This window comes from Charadrius vociferus, unplaced genomic scaffold (genome assembly GCF_000708025.1).
Source record: "Charadrius vociferus isolate BGI_N301 unplaced genomic scaffold, ASM70802v2 scaffold2564, whole genome shotgun sequence".
NCBI classification, from domain to species: domain Eukaryota; kingdom Metazoa; phylum Chordata; class Aves; order Charadriiformes; family Charadriidae; genus Charadrius; species Charadrius vociferus.
In genome coordinates this window covers 5896-22724 of record NW_009648113.1, presented here as the reverse complement: position 1 = coordinate 22724, position 16829 = coordinate 5896, and the positions used below count along the sequence as shown (strand labels likewise).

General features: G+C 53.2%; 1 protein-coding gene across 1 annotated transcript in view; it reads left to right on the top strand.

The window, feature by feature from the left end:
• Positions 1-17: 17 nt before the first annotated feature.
• The window catches only part of SETDB1 (SET domain, bifurcated 1), a 17752-nt gene continuing 940 nt past the window's right edge, over positions 18-16829 (top strand). The window contains exons 1-21 of the mRNA XM_009883899.1: positions 18-37; positions 226-465; positions 800-1062; positions 1469-1506; positions 1634-1739; positions 2204-2317; positions 2587-2788; positions 4093-4166; positions 4556-4746; positions 6269-6398; positions 6787-6925; positions 9458-9616; positions 10283-10921; positions 11180-11296; positions 11609-11778; positions 12668-13284; positions 13907-13935; positions 14190-14322; positions 15027-15192; positions 15813-16024; positions 16486-16574. Of these exons, the coding sequence (XP_009882201.1) occupies positions 18-37; positions 226-465; positions 800-1062; positions 1469-1506; positions 1634-1739; positions 2204-2317; positions 2587-2788; positions 4093-4166; positions 4556-4746; positions 6269-6398; positions 6787-6925; positions 9458-9616; positions 10283-10921; positions 11180-11296; positions 11609-11778; positions 12668-13284; positions 13907-13935; positions 14190-14322; positions 15027-15192; positions 15813-16024; positions 16486-16574 (3848 nt within the window). The remainder of the gene's footprint in view (positions 38-225; positions 466-799; positions 1063-1468; positions 1507-1633; positions 1740-2203; positions 2318-2586; positions 2789-4092; positions 4167-4555; positions 4747-6268; positions 6399-6786; positions 6926-9457; positions 9617-10282; positions 10922-11179; positions 11297-11608; positions 11779-12667; positions 13285-13906; positions 13936-14189; positions 14323-15026; positions 15193-15812; positions 16025-16485; positions 16575-16829) is intronic.

The window sequence follows — 16829 nt, the reverse complement described above, 5'->3', positions numbered from 1 at the left end:
AGCAGAGATCAGAAGAGATGTCAGGAATCCCTGGTTGTCCTGGGAGCCTCTGGCTCCACAGCGTGCTTGTGCTTCGGTTATTTTAGGCTCCTTGTGATGTTATCCTAACAACATATACAACATTTTTTCCTGACTAGCTTTCAAAAGTTTAAGCTTCTGTTCTTGCAAGCACTGTGCCTCAGGGGGGATGTGCTACAGCGGTAGGGTTTCACCGGCCTTTTCTCACCTCTCTGTGGTGTCAGGTGCAGCAGAAATGGATTCCCAGGAGATCAAAGAGCTGCAGCAAGAAGTGATGGAAGAGCTGGGAATCTCCATGGAGGAGCTCCAGGATATCATTGACAAAGAGCTGGAGAAGTTTGAGTGCGTGAAGCAGAGGAAGCAGCAGCTGGAGGAGCTGGAGAAGTGCGTGAAACAGAAGGAAGAAGAAGTGGCTCGCGTTGACCGTCTCTTTGATGACGCTTCGAGGTGGGCGCACTTGGAATCGCAGCCACGTGTCAGTGTTGGGCCTCAGGGCAGAGGAGAGGGAGATCATTTGATGAGTGCTGCCCATTTCCCTTCAGTGTAGACTGGCGCTGTGATTCTGCATTGGTTCATTTGTGTGTGGTTATTGAGGGATAATTAAAATGATTCCCCTGTGGCTTTAAATCCTTCATGTGAATACTCTTCCCTCACCTCATCATGGTTGTATCTAATTAGCAGCGCCCCAGCGGTCAGTTCCTATTTCTTTCTGGAGTACTGCGGGAGGTACAGCTGGGCTCACCTTGTCTTCTCCTGTCTCTGCCCTTCTCTTTTTCCACAGAGCTATTGATAAATGCGAGATACTGGTGAAGGATCTGTACTCCAAACTGGGCCTCCAGTACCGTGAGAGCAGTTCTGAAGACGAGGACTTGGCTGCCAAGCCCATGGAAGTGATTGAGATCCCAGATGAGGATGATGATGATGTCATGAGTATCGATTCGGGCTGGAAGCACAGTTCAGTATCTCGTTGTGCCAGCTGCAACCGAGGGGAGGGATGGAAATCTGAGCGTGTCCTGGAGGAGGGTGGGAATGAGAGGGATCAGAGTAAGGATATCATCAAGTTGGCCATAAGCCGCGCTGGTCTGTAAGCAGGAGAGGATCAGGTAGGAAATGCTGTTAGCTGGTGAGGAACATCACTGCTTGCGTGCTGTGCTGGGGCCTGTAACTGTTCCGTGGTTCCTAGAGTCCCAGACTGGGACTTCCTTTGCCCACCTGCCTGACTGTTGTCCCCATCAAACGCTGCCCCTGCTCTGGGGAAGCTGCCTGTGCAGCATGTCGTGTGTCTAGAAAATGTGGCTTAGTGAAAGTCTTGCTCGGGTACGTTTCTTAACAGGGACAGAGAAGGCTTTTGAATGGATGCTTTTCCCTTTTCCCTCTTCTTTCAGTAACTAGGATGGATTTTTTTTGCTCCCCAAGACATTTTAAACCACTTTTTTCTCTTTAAACACAGGCAACAGTAGTCCCAGAATCGCAAAGGATCAGACTCTGGTGAGTTGGAAAAGACTGTAGTCTACTTCTGCAGCAGGGTTTTGCTGGAACACTTAGGACATCACTGTATTTTGTGGGGAAAAAAGGAAAGGTTCTTCATATTTCCTTTCTCTTTCCTTCCCTTCAGCTGCGGGAAGCCATGGCTGCAATGAGAAAGTCTGCCCAGGATGTTCAGAGATTTATGGATGCCGTGAACAAAAAAACAAATGCCCAGGATGCACAAAAAGGTCAGTGTCTGAGAGCTTCCTGGGGCTGGCACCCCTGTGTGCCCTTACCCCCGTCCTGTCTGAGTCCTACAGCTGTCAATTTTCTTTCTGAAACAGAAAATAACTATTTCCCCACTGGAAAGATGCATTAGGACATAATTGATTCCAAGTTCCTGTTTTTCTGTAAGACTTTTCCAAAAGCAAATACAGGTAGTGCAGTTTCTATAACATGAAAACATTTTAATGATGTTAAAACCTCCCTCACTGGTTACGCCATCCAGTAAAACTGAGGCACTTAGGCTGACTAAGGTAAAGGAAAGCTGAAGAACGCCTGTTGTCTCAGGTCTGACACGTTCTTCCAATTGCGTATGTAAGAGTAGGAGCCTTTGGGCAGTTTCTAACCCATTTTCTGGTGGTTGTTCCTTGGGTAGACGCACAGACCCCTCAGGAAACTCCTGGCACTGTCCAGCCCCAGCCCGTTGGCCCCGCAGCGGCCGGGAGCGATCTCAGCAACGACGGTGATCTGAACGTCGGCATGAGGATCCTGGGCAAGAAGAGAACCAAAACGTGGCACAAAGGAACTCTGATTGCGATCCAGACAGTCGGTATGTCCCCTGCTTGCTGCTGTGTCTCGGTGCTCCTGGCTTTTGCTGAGCTTTGGGTGGGTAGCGTTGATCAGGCTTGGAGCAGGTCCCCTCCCCTGTCACAGCACCTACTGCCACCTGGAACGAGCTGTGAAAGCAACACATCTCCACAGTAACATTTTACGAAAAGCTTTCAAATAAGTTCTGAACTTGGATCAGAATAGTACACGGACTTCTTGTATGAAATCACTTGGCTTTTCCTTATCTTGCTGTGTTGAAATGTCTTTCAGCTGCTGGGAAGAAGTACAAAGTGAAATTTGATAATAAAGGGAAGAGTTTGCTTTCTGGCAATCACATCGCTTATGACTACCACCCCTCACCCGAGAAACACTACGTTGGCAGCAGGGTTGTGGCAAAATACAAAGATGGGAATCAGGTTTGGCTGTATGCGGGCATTGTGGCTGAAACCCCAAACGTAAAGAATAAAGACAGGTATTCATTTTTCTCCACAGTCCTGTACCCCTCTTTCTGTTTTGTTTTTGTTTATTTGTTTGGGGTTTAGGAAAAAAAAGAAAAGAAAAGGTGTATTTGTATATTTGCTATTGCGAGAGCTAAATTCTTTTCTGCCCTTTCTGTGGATATAGTTGCGAACGTTGTTTCTTCAGTCTTTCTTATCTCTGAAAGCTCTGGGTGGAGCTTCCATTCTGTTACTCATGTCCCTGAGTCAGAAATTATATCTGGTAATTCATTCAAATTATCACACAAATGTAAGTCTGTGCTGCTCAAGGCATAAAACGTAGCGTTAGGAAATACGAGCCCTAGAAGCGTTTAGTGCCGGCAGTGTTGCCAAAGCACTTAAGGAGAAGAAGCGGCAGGTCTGAAGCAGCCTTTTCCATCGCGTATAAATAAGGGGCAGGGCTGCTTCGGTGTTGTGGTTCGGGCTTGTGGTCTTTCTGAGGAGATTCATAAAGGGTATAATCGCCCTGTTTGTTTCAAATGGGGATCTGCCATAAATACCTAATTGTGTAAAGTTCTATCTGATACGCGTTTAATAACTGAAAATGAACTGCATTTATTACTCATATTGCAAATTTACTGCTCCTGGCTAGGCTGGCTGTAATGCTGATCTCTCATAATGCAACCTTTATACGGCTCCGTATCCTGAAGTTGTTATTCAGAGGCACGCAGTGCTAAGCGGGTGCCGTATCCAGCCTTGGGGTATCCCCCTCCGAGCTCCCGGTCCCCCGCGGGCACTGGGGACTCTCATACTGTCTCCTGTCTGCAGGTGGAGCCCTGGAGGTGTCCCCCAGCTCTCCCTGTGGTTCGAGTTACAGTGTGCAGCCTCCGCTGCTGCTTTGTCCCAAAGGCTCCAAAAATCTCTTTTCTTGCAGAGATTGGGAGCAAAATTAAACTGTCTTTTCTCTTCCTTTACCTCCTGCGGCCGAGGCACGGAGGGAATCTGGAGCTGAGGGAAGGAGGCCTGGCTGCGCTGTGCTGCTGGGAAGCCTACGGGCAGCCTCTCGTTTGGCTTTGGGAGCGCAGGGATAGCTCGGCACTGGGGGGGAGCGGCTCTGAAACAGCCAAGGGAAGCGGCAGTCCTGTAAAGCTCATCGTCTGCTGGCAGAAATGGTCACTTCAGGCTGTCCTCATCCACCATATCTGATTTGAGGGCCTTTGGGACGGGCAGGGGAAACAGCAGGGGTGCTCCACTTTCATTACCTGATGTGGAGCTGCATTTTATTCAGCTGCGTGTCTAATTCCAACTTCCCGTGCTTGGTCTCTTTGCTGTTCTCCAGGTTCCTGATCTTCTTTGATGATGGCTATGCTTCATACGTCAAGGAGTGGGAGCTGTACCCGATCTGCAGGCCACGTGAGTGATCTCTGCCTCTCCTGTGTCCCAGCGCTGGAATTGTGTGGAGAGCCTTTGGGTGTATGAAAGAGCCTGAGCAAAAAGGACAGGGGACAGACTCCACGTCCCCTCCAGTGCTGTCCCTGTAGACGTTTGCTTTGCATTGGAAGCTGGAGGAAATAGTGGTTTGTTACCGGCAGAGTGAGTGTGCTGTGACTCCTTGTGCTCTGGGTGCGTTATGCGTTAGCATGGCTGGATACCCTACCACCAAAATTCCGACCGCTCAGGATTGCTGCTTGGCTGTCTTATGTAAAAATCCATGTGGGATCTCTTTGAAAAAGAACTAAAGGTTCTCTTTGTAAGTGTCTTTCTGCCTCTTCCCTTTCTCCCATCCATCCCTTTCTGAACAGTGAAAAAGACCTGGGAAGACATCGAGGATGTTTCCTGTCGCGATTTCATCGAGGAGTACATCACGGCCTACCCCAACCGTCCCATGGTGCTGCTGAAGAACGGCCAACTGATCAAAACGGAGTGGGAAGGGACCTGGTGGAAATCCAGAGTGGAAGAAGTGGATGGCAGCCTGGTCAAAATCCTTTTCCTGGTAGGGCAATTTTCCTTCTCCCGTTAGAGGGGGAAGATGGGCTTCAGTTGGAGTCTGGGGGGCGACTGACTCTGTTGAGCCGATCAAGTCCGGTTTCCTTGCTGATGTCAGACAGGGTCCCGGAGCAAGCACGTGTTTTACTTAGTAGGTAGAGCGCCAGTTTCTACTGTGCAATGGTGTGTAGGTGAGACTCCTTCATTGGCATGATGAAAGCTTCAAAAGCCTTCTAAAGCATTTTGCGTGTGAAACTTCAAAGTGGCAGATGAATAAGAAACAAAATCCATCATCTGCGGGTATTGTGTCCTGGTCCCTTTCCTGATGTAAACTCCCAGCCGTGTCTTCTGTCCAAATACAAGTGCTGGTCTGAGAAGCAGAAGAAAAACTGAGCAGAAGCCACGATATTCTGCTTGCTTAAATTCTACAAATTGCAGAAAGGGAGCAGACGTCCTACCTGTGCCCGCTTGGCTGCCTTTCCCGTCTGGATAACTGCGTAGCCACTGGGGCTGGGGAAGGGCTGGGGAAGCCATTGCACACTTGCCCTGTCCTAGAGCGGAGTCGGTTTGTGCAGAGGCGGTAGCTTGTCTTCCTCAGGGAGTCTGGTTTTCCAAGTGTGCCATGTTAGTGAGCTGTTGGGCTAAAAATACAACTGCATTTGAAGTTTGGGGTCTTGGTATCGGGGCTCTTTCTAGATTTGGTTTGTATTCAGTGTTCCCGCAGCTACGATGAATTACTGCCTGTGTCCTCTCTTGGCTGCATGGTCTTTCAAGAGCCTTCAGGTCAATGGTTTCCCTCCTTTCCATTTGATTCTGCCGTAAAAGCACACTGCCGTCTCCCAGACCTATAGCGTACCTCTGGAAGCTCTTGCCGTAGAATACAGAATGGTCAGGGTTGGAAGGGACCTCTGGAGATCATCTAGTCCAACCCCCCCGCCAGAGCAGGGTCACCTACAGCACGTTGCACAGGACAGCGTCCAGGCAGGTTTGGAATGTCTCCAGAGGGGGAGACTCCCCCACCTCTCTGGGCAGCCTGTGCCACTGCTCCACTACCCTCAAAGTAAAGAAGTTCCTTCTCATGTTAAAATGGAACTTCCTATGGTCAAGTTTATGCCCATTACCCCTCGTCCTATCACTGGGCACCACTGGAAAAAGACTGCTCCCATCCCCCTGGCCCCTCCCGTTAAGTATTTGTAAGTATTAATTAAGATCCCCCCTCAATCTTCTTTTCTCTAGACTAAAGAGCCCCAAGTCCCTCAGCCTTTCCTCATAAGAAAGGTGCTCCAGTCCCCTCATCATCTTCGTTGCCCTTTGCTGGACCCTCTCCAGCAGTTCCCTGTCCTTCTTGAACTGGGGAGCCCAGAACTGGACACAGTACTCCAGATGCGGTCTCACCAGGGCAGAGTACAGGGGGAGGATGACCTCCCTCGACCTGCTGGCCACACTCTTCTTGATGCACCCCAGGATGCCGTTCGCCTTCTTGGCCACCAGGGCAAGGTGCTGTGAGTGTTGCCTTCTCCTTGCTGCAGGATGACAAACGCTGTGAGTGGATTTACCGGGGTTCCACGCGCCTCGAGCCCATGTTCAGCATGAAAACTTCCACAGCCTCCACCCAAGAAAAGAAGCAAAGTGGACAAGCAAGGACACGTCCCAATGTCGGTATGTGGCATCTTTTTCTTTATTGTGTGTCCTGGAATTTGAATGAACCCATTGTGGGTTGGCGGGGGCGGGTGAGTGGTTTTGGGTTTGTTTGGGTTTGGTGGGTTTTTTTAGCAGAACTCCTGGAGATTTAAGGTTGACAGTGGGCTTTTTCTCCTGGCATAAAGATGCTGCAAAACCAGACTGCGGTTGTGTGAAGTGGTCAGAATCGGTTTGGGGTGACTGGCTGTGACTTGGGGCTCAGCCAGTGGCCCGGTGTTAATTGCAGATGCCTCTGCTTTGGTTGCCTTCGGGGACTAAATCGATATTCTGTGGCTAGCGCAACAGGCTTTGGTTGACGGTAGAGACTTTTCCTGTTGATGCTTTGCTTTTCCCCCTTCCTCACTAGGTGCTGTCAGGAGCAAAGGGCCTGTGGTACAATATACGCAAGATTTAACGGGAGCTGGTACCCAGTACAAACCTCTAGAGCAGATGCAGGCAGCCTCGCTGGCCACACGGTCTGTTTCTCCGCATCCTGCTGAGATGGAGTAAGTACTTGAGTCAGTTCTCTGCTTCCACCACTGCCTCCTCTCGCATTTCGTCTCCAGTGCTCAGCTCTTTCAGGCACCACCCTTGCTGTGTAGAGCAATCCTCAGGTGCGGGTTTCCTCCGTGGCTTGTTTCCTCGTTACACAAATTGGTTTTAGTCACGCTTCTAGGGGAAACTGTAGATAAAGGCTGCCGGATGAGTAATTGGGGGCGGGAGAGCTGACAGCCCAGTACCCCCTGAGCCAAATGCCGTGTTCTTACTCAGGGCTAAAGCTTCGCACTTGATGTATTTCCAAGTTAGAACGTTTGCTCCTTCTCTTCTGAAAATCTGAATTGCTCCCTCGTGTCACGATCCAGGCACTGGCCCCCGGCTGCCTTGTATTCCTCCACTTGGACTGACCTGCTCGCAGACCTCAATGACTTACGAGGCACTGAGAACTCGGGATCAGTGGTTGGTCTTGGTGGTAACGGACCAAACCTGATAACGCTAAGCCACGGCCAAGTCGCACGTGTGCCTCCTGCCGCCAGGGGCCCAAGCGGGACGTTCTCGGAGGCGCAGGCTAGTGCCGAAGGAGGCCTGGATGAAGGAGGAACTCGTCCTTGTGATGAAGGGAGCGTGTTGGAGAACACCAGGGTACCTGAGCGCGTGCTCTGGGACTTTAATAACTTTCTAGGGGAGAGAGATGCTGTCCCGGTTCATTTTTGTCACCACTGTGGATTTCCTATCCGGATTTATGGACGCCTGGCCCCCTGCCAGCACGTCTTCTGCTGTGACTGTGCCTTGCTGTATGGGCAAAAGGGAGAAAGGAGATGTCCCAGCTGTAAGGAACCTGTGCAGCAAGTGAATCTTTATTCACCAGATGCTCTCTAGGTGTAGCAGCATCTAAGAAACCCTGCCTGCCCTCAGCCTCCGGTCTCAGGAGGGGGTTCCTCTCCATGTACCAGTGCAATACGACTCGTTCTGCCCCTGGATGTAGGGGCTAACTTGGAAATGCTCCTCCTGTGCCGCTCTGACCAAGACCTAAGAATCGAAGCTGTAATAGCCTTGTTCCTCATCTCTTACATGACCAAGCAGAGAGGCCGGTGCTGAAGGAGGTCTGCTCCAGCGCAAGAAGTGCAACACTGGCTCCTCCGCCATCAGTCCAGGGCCCCACCTGCGCGCAGGGGAAGAGCTGGGCTGTTGCCCTCACACTAGGGCACCCTGAGCTGCGCAGGGTGTAGGAAGGATGTGCAATGAAGATGATTAAGTTGGACTGCAGTGATCCGCCAGCCTGAGTTTCATTGACTGATGAATCTGTCCTTTTCCATTTAACAGCCCTTGCAGTGGTTACAAGAAACATTTTTTTTTTGTCTCTCCCCACAGTGGCTTTGACTTTAGGATCTTGTTTTCAGATCTGATAGAAGCAGACACTACGGACGTTTCCCTGCCCTGCCGTTAAATTGTGAACTGCTTAAAGACAATTGGTTTTTAACATTGACTGAAGGCAGCGTACTATATCCGTGTCCCCGCTGTCCCAAGGGATACTGTTGGGTTAAAACCACACTGATTTTAGATCATTAAAACTGGGAGAATGGTTTCTTCACTCTGGTGTTTTGTTCAGTCTGAGGAAGGCCTGGTTCTCTACCCTCTCTAGTCTCACTCTCAAGTTCTTCTGTGGTGCCAGGGAGCTGCTCTCAGCCATTTCTGACTGTTTAAAGCCCGTTGACGGAAGCTTTTATTCTCTTGCTCTTGAATTCTGAAATGTGTGTTAACACCTAACTTTTAAGGCAGATGTTTGCAGAAACGGTTGCCCCCTCCTGCTCTCACGCTCTCCTCCTTTTCTGCCCTGATAACATAACTATTTTCTTTCACTTGCGGGAAAACCAGTGGCTGGTTTAGGGTGTTTCTCTGTGTAATCGGTGTAAATGGATTGGAAACCTCTGCTGTTGTTTTCCCAGAGTGTGAGGCTGAGTGTCTTCCAGGTGCCTCCCACCTTCCCGGTGTTGTTCGTCGGGCTGCAGAGGTGTTTGGGAGCCCCTCGTAGCCCTTTCGTCAGTGATGTTATTGCATTCCCTTGTACAATCTTATCTTATTACTTGGTGCGGACAAAAGAGCCCTCTGTGCTCGTTGTTCCTCCCACTGCTCAGTACTGACTGAGCCTCTGTAAACTCTTGTTTCTGCTATTGCAGGGGTTTCTTCACGTACTGGTTTGTCCACCTTCCTGAAATGAAGGCCTTGGGCATCCTCGTTACACTCCCTCTCACCCTCATGCCTCAATTCCAAATAAATAGCACTATGTCAGAAGGCACTTTTACATGTAGCTGAGCTCTGGCATGTGGTTGGGGTTGTAGTGGGATCGCTGTAGCACAAGTAGTCAGAAATGGGCTGATTTGCACGCTCGTTAGGAAAAATCTGCTTGGTTTTACTTGGCTGGGGCACTGTTGCTGACTGCCGTGGCAGAGCGTTACTTTGACTGCCCATGTCTGTCTAAATCCTACCGGTTGTGCGAGCGTGTGCCTCTTACAAATCGCCTCCCTTCTTCCCTCCTGCAGGTGCTCCGACAGTCAGCTGGCCCAGTCAAGGAAGCAAGTGGCCAAGAAAAGCACTTCCTTCCGTCCTGGCTCCGTGGGCTCTGGGCAGTCGTCACCTTCTTCCCCTGTCCTAAGCGATACAGCTCCAGCGGGAAGGAGCGGTGCGGCCCAGCAGCATCGGTAAGCAAAGCTTGTTTGCAGTCAATACGAATCCCTGCCTCCTTGTGAGAGTTCGGGATGTTTGGCTTAGCGCAGGTTTGTTTTGTTACGGACTGACGCTCTTATTTGCCAGCTTGTCCGCCCCTGAGCATTTGTCTTCCTCTTACCTTGGTCTCCCTCCCAGACAACTGTTCGTTACGTTTTGTGGTTGGCTTGAGCTTGGAGGGTCTCTTCTCAGTTCTGAGCAGAACTTACCCCCGTGGGACCCTGGCCAAAGCCTCCGAGCCTGCGTGTTTTTAGAAGGCTTCTGTTTCTACAGGCTTTCTGGGGCCGGGGGGGAGCTGCTATTAATGTAAATCTGCAGGTGGCTTTTCCACAGTGGTGGCTTTGTGGCCGTCAGTCCGCGGCACAGAACCCATTGATCCCAGTTCTGAGACCACAACCAGCTTGCGCTTGTTTCTGCTTCCCTAGGTCTGATTTGGGGTTTTTTTGGTGTTCTCTGCTGCTGGTAACGCTCCCTGTGGGGCCTGCCCAGCCTTGCCGCCAGGGGACAGTGGGGCTTGTGTCTAACTGGACTAAGCAGCAAAGCCAACGGGGTGTCCCAGCGTGTAACTAGCAGCTGCTTTGATAGGAGTTAAGTGCCTAAAATCCCTTTGATTTGAGGAGAAAGCACCGCTTTTCCTTAAGCCGCGGTTGCTCAGTGTATGCCTTTCCCTGTCCCAGGCTCTCCAGCGGCCAGGCAGGCAGTGGCACGGCACAGGCCTTCCACGGCATGATGGACCGCGTGCCCAACGAGCCCTCTGACCGAGCCCCACTGGAGAAACTCTTCTACCTGCCGCACGTCTGCAGCTACACCTGCCTGTCCCGCGTCCGTCCCATCTGCAGCGACCAGTACCGCAGCAAGAACCCTCTGCTCATCCCGCTGCTCTACGACTTCCGACGGATGACGGCCCGCCGACGGGTTAACCGCAAGATGGGCTTCCACGTCCTCTACAAGACGCCCTGTGGGCTCTGCCTGCGGACCATGCAGGAGATCGAGCGCTACCTTTTCGAGACAGACTGCGACTTCCTTTTCCTGGAGATGTTCTGCCTGGACCCATACGTGCTGGTGGATCGCAAGTTCCAGCCCTACAAACCCTACTACTACATCGCCGACATCACCAAGGGCAGGGAGGACGTGCCGCTGTCCTGCGTCAACGAGATCGATAACACCCCGCCTCCCCAGGTGGCCTACAGCAAGGAGCGCATCCCCGGCAAAGGGGTTTACATCAACACCAGCTGGGAGTTCCTCGTGGGCTGCGACTGCAAAGACGGCTGCAGAGACAAGTAGGTGACTCCTCGTGTGTCACTGGAGGGTGGGGGACAGCAGCGGGACCGCGCTGCCTGCCCCGGTCACAGCCCAAGGTGGACCTGCTCTGGGCTGTGAGCCTACGCAGCTCTGGTGGGTCGCGGGTTTGGCTCCAGGTTAAGTCCTGTGTGCCCACTCTGCGTATGTGCGTGCAGAAAGATGCGATTTCTTTTTCTTCTTGCAAAACCGGTGTGTAAAATTAATTTCTGGGTGGGTTTTTCTCTGTGTGTCTCTAGATCGAAATGTGCCTGTCACCAGCTGACGGTCCAGGCGACGGGCTGCACCCCGGGTGGGCAGATCAACCCCAATTCGGGATACCAGCACAAAAGGCTGGAGGAGTGCCTCCCGACAGGGTGAGTAGAACCGCGTCTTCTCCTTCCCTCGCAAACACCAGCCCCAGAAACTTGGCCTCTGGTGCTGTCAGAGAAGCAGTATTTCCCAGAGCTAAGTGCAGATGTTGAAAAACCTGCCTCTGTTCTTGATTCATTTGCTAATGGGTGGCCTGGGATCTCGGTGCATTACCGTAGGACCTGGCAGCTATGCTCTCCGTGCTCTGCTGAGCTTTAAGCCGCTGCTGCAAGTCCCTTTGCGTCATTACTGGTACAACACCAAGGCTTGGGATATTGCTTTCTCAGGGACGATGTCACTGTTCTGCTTTCTTTCAGAGTTTACGAGTGTAACAAGAGGTGCAAGTGCAACATTAACATGTGCACCAATCGCTTGGTCCAGCACGGGCTCCAAGTGCGACTGCAGTTATTCAAGACGCAGAACAAAGGCTGGGGCATCCGCTGCCTTGATGATATTGCCAAAGGCTCTTTCGTCTGCATCTACGCAGGTAGGCTCTCGCCCTGATGAAAAAGCAGGTAGAAACCTCTCCTCAGGTGCTGTGAATGAAAAGCCTTTGTTGGGCCAGTGCTCTTCCAGTGGTCGCGTGTATTCAGAGAGGAATCTGCTTTGTTTTGGTTAAGGAGGGAGGGAATAGAGTGTTTGAAAAGATCTGGTTGTGTCAGGCCTGAGATCTAGGCTTTGTTTATCGCTAAACGCAGAGCCCAACAGAATGGGTGCGAAGCTCTCCCTGTGCTTGTTGAGGGGACAAGAAAGTGAAAACTTAGGTGATGAACTTGCAGCACTTTGTTTTCCTGATTGATGCCCCACCCTGGCCCCAGTCTGAACCAAGATGCTGCAGAGACCAGTGCCGGTGTCAAGAGAAGTGCTCGCAGCCCCAGCGCCGTTTCTGCCTGCTGAGGGTGAATCAACACATACCTGCTTCCTGTTTACATCGAACCAGTCGCTGGGACGTCGGCACAAACCAGCAAAATGCAGAAGTTGCGCAGCGTGGTTGCGTTAACTCTGAAATGAAACTCACCACGGGCAGTGCCTGCGTTCTGGGGCTCTGGTTTCTTGCCCTTAATGTTGCCTCTGCGCTACACCCTCGCCTCCAGCCCTTCGGAGGAAACGCAATCACCCTGTTTGCGTTGCTGTTTAGAGGTTTCCTCGGTGGAAGGCTGGAACTTAGCAAGGGCCCACTTTAAATAAACTACGTGCTTCAGGTTTTCATTACATGGAGTATTATGGTCGTATGTTGTCCTTTCCCAGCCCAGCTTTGGAATAAGGTGGTGTCAGTCCTGTTTGCTCCTCAACGAACCTTTGGGGAGGATAAAATTTATGGGTAGGAATGTCATCCCTGCAAAGCTCACGCTTAGTTTTCTATTCCCCACCCCCAGGGAAAATCCTCACAGATGACTTTGCCGACAAAGAAGGGTTAGAGATGGGTGATGAATATTTTGCAAACCTGGATCACATTGAGAGCGTTGAGAACTTCAAGGAGGGCTACGAGAGCGATGCGAAATGCTCTTCGGACAGCAGCGGGGTGGACCTCAAGGACGAAGAGGAGGAAAACACAGGCACTGAGGAGCAGGAGGAGTCCAACGAGGACAGCTCTGATGACAACTTCTGCAAGGACGAGGACTTCAGCACCAGCTCGGTATGGCGCAGCTATGCCACGCGACGGCAGACCCGGGGCCAGAAGGAGAACGGGCTGTCGGAGACGGCTTCCAAGGACTCGGGGCTCACCCGGCAAATCAGCCACGATGAGACAGCGGTGGCTGCCTCCTGTAAGCTGCCGGTGTCGGAGGAGACCTCCAAGAACAAAGTGGCCTCGTGGCTGAGCTCCAACAGCATGTCCGACGGCTTCCAGGACAACGACAGCGCCTCCTCCTTCAAGATGAGTGAAGGCAGCGAAGCCAAGGCCACCAAAGCGGAGCTCCCTGGGGAGAGAGAGAAAGCGTCCGCTTCTGCCCTGGGCAACGTGGACGGAGAGTCAAAGGCATCAAAGAAAGATGTAAGGGGAGGCTGTGGGACTGGGAGATGAGTATTGCCCCCTGCCTTGGGGGCATGGATGAGGAAACAGAGCTGTAGAGATGCGCCCCAGCTGTGCTCTTGCTTGAATGGCTTCTGCACCCATCCAGCGTGGCTTGGTGGCCCCTCGCCCTTGGCCTTTGCCCGCTGGGGTGGGGTGGGGAGGTGCCTTTCCCCTTCCTGGGGGAACTTGTGGCACAAGAGGCTACGAAGAAGTCGCTCAGCATGGGATGAGCTGAACATCCCTCCTGCTGTGGGCACTCCAGGCTTGTGGAGCGCTGAGGGAGGGAGCCACCGCCTGCGGTGCCTGAGGTGGTGCGGAGAGAGTTCAGACAGGGCTGGGGACAACAGCGGGGTGGAGGTGGTCTCTCTGTCCGTCACCCTCCCTGGAGAGGGGTCTCGGAGACCCGCTGCGTGGAGGGTGGGAGACCTGTGGGCATAACTTGGCCCTTCTGGAGCACCCCCTGCACTGGGTGTCACGCCGAGCAGTGGGGACACTGGGCTTCTCACACCCGAGGTGGTGTTTGGGGAGAACTTCCACAGGAGGGCTGAAGAGTGCTCCAAAAGGGAGAGATTTTAACCTTCTGTACTTCTCCCCTCTGCAGGAACCTGAAGATCCAACCAAAATTCCTGGGTAAGGTTCCTCAAATTGTATTTTCCTGCTTTTTATTTCCAAATATGGCTCTGAGTGCATTGCTGCAACTCTGGGGCTGCCCCTGAACTCTGTTCATGCCACCGCCAGCGTAAGCTGAGCGGTTGGGAGGGTTTGGGCTTGGAGACGGCAGTCTTGTCCAGCTCCCGGCTTTCCTCGGCTGCTGCGTCTCTGCCGGCCGCACAGACGGGCTCCTGGAGATGCCAGTGCGACCCGCTCTCGTCCTCGCCCCACAGGCTAAGCGACTTGGGAAGGATGTATGGCTACAACCCCAGCCCCCCCAAGCTGGAAGGGATCCGGAGGCCGACGAGCAAGACCGCCCTGCTCCAGAGCAGACGGCATTCCCTCGCCCCGCAGCCCACCACGGATGTAAGCAGTGATCTTTTGGGCTTCGGGCACGTGCTGGAAGGGGTGGGCCTGCCTCTGCCTCAACTCCAGACTGGTTTGGTGAAGGCTTTGACCCTTCCTTTGGGTTGTTTCTATACCCCTTTCGTTCCCAGTTGAGCACCAGTGCAGGGCTTGTGGTTCATCGTTGTGATTTCCTGGAGAGGGTTTGATTTTCTTCGGACAGTGCGGGTCTTTCATGGTTCTGAAAGCCCAAAAAAGAGGACAGCGTGGTGTTGGGCCATGTTTTATGATGGGATGTAGCATACCCAGCACACCAGGGAGCCGTTGCTCAGCAGAGCCAGCTCTAGGAAGCCATCCCGGGCGATGGTCTCTGCTTTTTTGGGGTCTCCTCCCTTCCTTGCAAAGCCCAGAGCACCTACCGGTGGAGGCTCATGAACCTCGGGCAGTCTGGGTGCCGCAGGACTAAACAGCGCCCTGAAACCCCACTGCTGTGTCAGACGTTGGCCTGTGAGATGGGGTTTCTGTCCCGTTCCAGCTCTGATCGCAGTGTCCACGTGTGTGATCCACTTCAAAAGGGCTTCTGAGAGCGCAGAGGTCCTCTGCTAAAAGAGAGCAAAATGCTACCGGGGGAAAAAAGGCAGCGCTGAACATTGCTTGGAGGGCGACGGGGCGATGCTCTCCCCTGACCCACCATGCGCTCAGGAGCTGTCGCTGCCTCTCCACAGGACGTGCTGACCCTGTCGAGCAGCACGGACAGCGAGGGGGAGAACGGGCAGGCGGTGGCGGGGCAGGCCCAGGGCACCACCAACGACAGCGACGACATCCAGACCATTTCCTCGGGCTCTGAGGAAGAGGAAGGGGATGACAAGAAAAACCCCTCGTCTGGGTCAGGTGAGGACGGCTGCTGGGGGAGGAACAAGGGCTGAGTGCGGAACCTACAGAGGTACAGCAAGAAATTCTGGCCAGAAACCAGCAGGAAGGGCTGATGAGGACATAGCAGCCGTGAGCGTGGCGCGTCCTGCCCCAGGCACCTCTGAGCTGTGTCTAACGACCGAGGGCTGAAGCTTCCCCATGTGCTGTTTGAGAGAGAACTGCACAAGCCAGTCCTCAATACAGATATTTGTAGATATCTTAAGAAAAAGCAACGGTGAGACTTCTTACGGTGGCTCTCCAGGCTTCGCTGGTGGAGCGGAGAGCTGGGGGATTCCCAGGAGCCGTCCCAGGGCGGTGGTGCAGATCTGAGCTGCATCCCTAAGGGGTGTGTTACCCCTGCGCGAGAGAGGAGAGCGGCTTGAGCCGGCAGCACCGCTGTGGTGGGGACGGAGAGGGAATTCACAGAATTCACAGAATTGTTAGGGTTGGAAGGGACCTCTGGAGATCATCTAGTCCAACCCTCCTGCCAGAGCAGGGTCACCTACAGCACGTTGCACAGGACAGCGTCCAGGCGAGTTTTGAATGTCTCCAGAGTGGGAAATGGGAACGTGGGGGTCTTTGCTCCTCTCTTGCGGCAGGTCCTGTGAAGAGGCAGGTGGCGGTGAAATCCACCCGCGGCTTTGCCCTGAAATCCACTCACGGCATCGCCATCAAGTCAACCAACATGGCAGCGGCCGACAAGGGCGAGAGCGCGCCCGTCCGCCGAACCACCCGCCAGTTCTACGACGGAGAGGAGTCCTGTTATATCATCGATGCCAAGCTGGAAGGGAACCTGGGCCGGTACCTCAATGTGAGTCACTGCCCTTGGCAGGGGACGAAGGGGGAATGTCCCTTGGCAGCTGAGACGGGAAAGGGACCTATTTGGGGTGACCTGTCCCTTCAGTGGGCCCGTTCCTCCCCAAGACTAGATAAACACAGTAAAAAAAGTGGGAAAAGAGCAGGACTGGGAGGATGTTTTCCCCGCCCCCACTGGAACAGGGCAGCCGCTGCGGCCCCGTGACGCGTGGTAAGCAGGACGGCTAAGTCAGTCCTTCCAGCGACCGTTACCTTTGCGAGTGTGGGTCCTATGACTCATCCCTGGTTGTGCAGGCAGGGGAGGGAGTGTGTCCTGTTTCAGCAGGCTTGCGCTGGATGCAGCGGACAAATCAGGAATGCTGCTTGTTTATAAAGGCTTGTGTATACTGCTGGCTGGTTCACATCCCTCCCGACACAGGAACTCGCTCACTGCGTTTGTCTCTGCTCCCTTTACAGCATAGCTGCAGCCCTAACCTCTTCGTGCAGAACGTTTTCGTGGACACGCACGACCTCCGCTTCCCCTGGGTCGCGTTCTTCGCCAGCAAGTGAGTCGCAGCGTGCCTGGGGAAGGGCTGCCGGTTCACGGGGCTTGGTTGGACCCAGCTCCTTGGCCAGCTGCTGGTGTTTCCTACTCCTGCTAACCCCTGTTGTACAATCAGAATGGTTTGGGTGGGAAGAGACCTTGAAGATCATCCATTTCCACCCCCCTGCCCCGGACAGGGCCACCTCCCCCCAGCCCAGGTTGCCCCAAGCCCCGTCCAACCTGGCCTTGAACACCTCCAGGGATGGGGCAGCCACAG